This window comes from Convolutriloba macropyga, chromosome 8 (genome assembly GCF_964194025.1).
Source record: "Convolutriloba macropyga chromosome 8, txConMacr16.3, whole genome shotgun sequence".
Classification (NCBI taxonomy): Eukaryota; Metazoa; Xenacoelomorpha; order Acoela; family Convolutidae; genus Convolutriloba; species Convolutriloba macropyga.
In genome coordinates this window covers 48,580,390-48,584,380 of record NC_134475.1, presented here as the reverse complement: position 1 = coordinate 48,584,380, position 3,991 = coordinate 48,580,390, and the positions used below count along the sequence as shown (strand labels likewise).

General features: G+C 38.5%; 1 protein-coding gene across 1 annotated transcript; it reads left to right on the top strand.

Moving 5' to 3' along the window:
* Nucleotides 1-707: 707 nt before the first annotated feature.
* Nucleotides 708-3,553, top strand: LOC142345085 (sodium-coupled neutral amino acid transporter 7-like). Its single transcript, XM_075397169.1, has 2 exons — nucleotides 708-1,179; nucleotides 3,332-3,553. The coding sequence occupies exons 1-2, from the start codon at nucleotides 979-981 to the stop codon at nucleotides 3,551-3,553; spliced, it is 423 nt and encodes a 140-aa protein (XP_075253284.1). The 5' UTR covers nucleotides 708-978.
* Nucleotides 3,554-3,991: the final 438 nt, after the last annotated feature.

Below are 3,991 nucleotides of genomic sequence, written 5' to 3'. Positions count from 1 at the left end.
TGCATGAAAAAAAAGTATTATTACGAAAGGGATTCTCAAGCGCAATTTTTTCATACAATGTCATACAATGGTGCTAAGAAGACTTATCAGCTGTTTTTTCTTAACGAATATAAGAAGAACACAGACAAAAGTCAATACGGTGAATAATACTTAAAAGATTTTGTTCTCAAATAAAGTTCAATTTTTTAGATGTTGATTCTATGATACTGCCTTCCGCAACACTCCCTCAACACATCATCAGTAATTTTACTATTCGCTTACATCAATGAGTTAACTATCACTCGTTTTTTTGTTTATATTCAAATAGTTTTCTGCACTGTAATTTTTTGCAGTTCCTGAACTTTTACAGATATTAGAAGAAATGAAGTGTTTCTTTTTTATGGGGGTCAAAAATTTCACTGCGGGTCCACATTAATCAACCCTACTCTCCACAGTTTCACTGTATATATGTTTTTATCTGCTTTGACATCTTGGTCGGCAGAATTGAACCGGAATCAATAACCAAAGTTGCACGATACTTTCCGTCAATATTAAATCATTGCCTATACAGTACATTCAAGGCATATTCATCAAATGACCTCAGATGTAAAACAGGAGAGATGGCCAAATATGAACCAAATGAAGCGTCATCAAATTGAGTGCCGATGAAACAAATATGACTGAAATTCGTCAAATTTCACACTTTGATCTACAGCTCAACTGAAGAGTAACAATTATTTGGACAGATATCCATAATTGTCGCTACTTTTGTTCATCATTCACATTCACTTATTCTCATATATCTTCACATTTTATTTCAACTGAGAATAAACGAAGTTTCTTTATCAAGCAGAAAACAAAGAAGTGTCCAATCAAAACTTTGATCTGTTTTCATTTTTCACACTCTTGCAAGATAAAAAGTAACCAATATTTATCAAATTTACTCCGCATTGATTTACTATTTTTTCTCACTTGTAACAAAGATTTGTTTTGAAAGAAATGGTACTACCATACAACTCACTGAGCTTAGAGCGCGGTGTTTACACTGTCGGGGGTCAACTTCCAGCAGCTGCTCCGGCAGTGTCCGCATTTGCAGGCATTTTTATAATATCCAATGCCGCCTTGGGAGTGGGTACACTCAACTTTCCCGAAGCTTTTGCCAGTTCTGGTGGGCTGACAGTCAGCATTCCTCTCCTTCTGGTCAGTCACCCTGAGTGTTTTAATTACTCGAAAGCATTATAGATAATACTGTATAGAGGCTCAGACTTTTCAGACTAACTTGATACAATCTTACCAGATGAAAGTGGGCAGAACAGTGGCGCAATTTTGATAATCGAAAATGTGCTTCAAAGTAATATGTTTCTTACTTTTAATTTTTATCATAAAATTAAATGCACTGATTTTCTTCTTCATTTGCTGATAAACTTTTATATGTCCCTGTTAACGTTCGTTTTGTTTGTTTTTGTATAGTTTGCAAGCAAAACCTGATTAACCGACTACGTCTGGCGAATTGATCTCAAACGACTAGCGTATGGTTGGCTTCGGTAGTAGGTAACTGGGGCTTAGGGATGCTAGAATTAGGGCATGCAGCAGTATCGGGGGGGGGGGGGGGGGGTGAGCGGAATGGGGTTTTCAGGGGGTGGCTGGTGGTTGCGTTGAGAGGAACCGCCAGGTGGAGGAGAGTGTATCGGGATGTTGTGGAGGAGGAGGGTTGGGAGGGTGAAGGGGTCAAGCTAAACAATTACGAGTAAGAACCGCCCTCCATATCATGAATTTATGTCTCCTCAAAGCAGTTTCGGGGAACCGGATAATCGCTTACCTAGAGATTCCTAAGATTCTAAAAAAAATCAGTTCAGCAACTTAACGCATTCCGCGAGTTACCGGATTATCCCGCAGAGAAGTTAAGAGGGTCAGACGAAAAATTGTAAAATTGGTTAAGCAAAAAATTACTTGAAAAATCTTTTTTTTCGCAGGTGAAATTTCAAATTTACACTTAAGTTATACGTCTCTTTATGGAATCTCAGTAAATAATCTTAATTATATTCAGTCCAAATCATTATCTTGTCAAATTTTTTATTCGACACTTCTCGAAATTGCAACCCACCCAATCGGAATTTCAAGGATGCTGTATTATCCTCATGACCACACTGATCTTGTAGTAGGGCAGATATTTCTGTCTGCCCGCTAATTGGGTGAGAGAAAAGGTAAAGAAATTAACTGATTGTATTTTCCTTTCATTGTTGACCAGATTTGAACCCGACCCTTCTCTTTGTGTCAGTTTCTATTGACACAATCAGGGACCTCATAGTACTCTAACAAGTATCATGAAGCAGTATTTCGGATAGCGGTTACGGAAATTGACTGGGGAAATTTAATAAGGGCTACTAAGAGGCCTTCAAAAATAAAGCCTCTATTGCGCTAACAGCAATTCTCTTCATAGCCTCGTTGAAATTCTGTGAGAAAACACCGAGAACTCTAATGGCAAGTGGAACAAAAAGATTGCCTCTTTCTGAGCAATTGCTTTCATATAAGCCATACTTCCGCTCTTCTGCTGCTTCATGAGCCTGAAAATGACCGCAGGAGTAAAATAATTGCCGCAGACTTTTTGAGAGCAATTAATAAGTCAGCCTAATATCAGTACTAGAATTTTTTATAACTAAGAAAGTCCTAATGTTCCTTTAGGTCGTACTGAAAATTCTAGTTGGTTGTATCCAATTTTCTTATGGACTGATTGAAAACAATGGATTGCTGCTAATTAATCACTTATACCCTTTAGAGCAGCAGTTAGTCAGAAATTTTGTAAATAATAAAGTAATTATTCCCATTAAATCGATGCCGAAATTATTTCTGATCAACCATTGACTAGGTTATGAACTGAGCGCGCTTCTTGTGCGCCATCCTGATTTCGTGTTTCCAATAATTGTTGTAAACTGGTCGGGTCATTCCAATTAGTTGACAGTTTGCAAAGTTGAAGTTATCGCATAATATTTTATGTAAATTTCCGCTGTGTCACAGAGTTGATTCAACCGTTTGAGACTATCTAACGCAACATGTCTGCGTGTTGCATATGCCATGGCTAACATATGGCTGCATGCATAAGGATATCTACTATTGGTCAAAACTTTTTTTTATTGCAGAAGGTTTTATTGCTCTTCCACCCTTGATTTGTGTCCAGCCCGCTTACTTCCCCCTCAAGTTGATAATTCACTTTTCAATGTAAATTTCTACCATTCAACCTCTACGACTTCTTCTTTCCTTTTACAAATGATTAATTGTTCATATCGTGTTCTTTTTATGGGATCGACCCGCGGTTACTGTTTATTTTTGTCCTTATCTCTCTTTGATATTTCAGTGCAGTGCAATAATGTGTGCTCTGTCCTTGTCTACCTGTGCCCTGGCGAGCCGTGAATCCCAGAAGTCAGAGTTCTTCCAGGCTGTCAGATTTTACGGTGGTCCCGCATTGGAGGGTCTCTACCACCTCACCCTCATACTGGCTAATATGGGCACCTGCATCATGTACATGGTAACTGTCGGCGACCAATCAGATGAAGGTACACCTCTAGGCTCACATTAAAAAGATTTTTCGCAATTTTACGATTTGGGGACCTTTTTGGCAAATCGTTTAAAAATTTATTCTAGCGAAAAACTGGAAAGTTAGCAAGTTTCAGCAGCGCTCGAGGGCTAGCAGCAGTTTAACTGACGTCCTCAGACGAGACCGGATGGCTATCTTGCAAAGATCTTGCAGGAAAATCTTGTAAGACAAAGCATGTCTTGCAAGATTTTGTAGGAATCCTGCAAGATCTTGCAAGATAACCCTTCGGTTATGACTGGGGGGGGGGGCAACAGCGGAATTCTTATATAAGATAACAGAATGCTATTTTGACTTCCAAAGTTGCTTATGACAGTTATGTTTTGCAGTAGAAAAAGGCGTTTAATATTAGATTTGCTCCCTTGCCCGTTGAGAGTTGTATTGCTTCTCAATAGGAAGGTTAATTGAACAAGTTAATGTAGG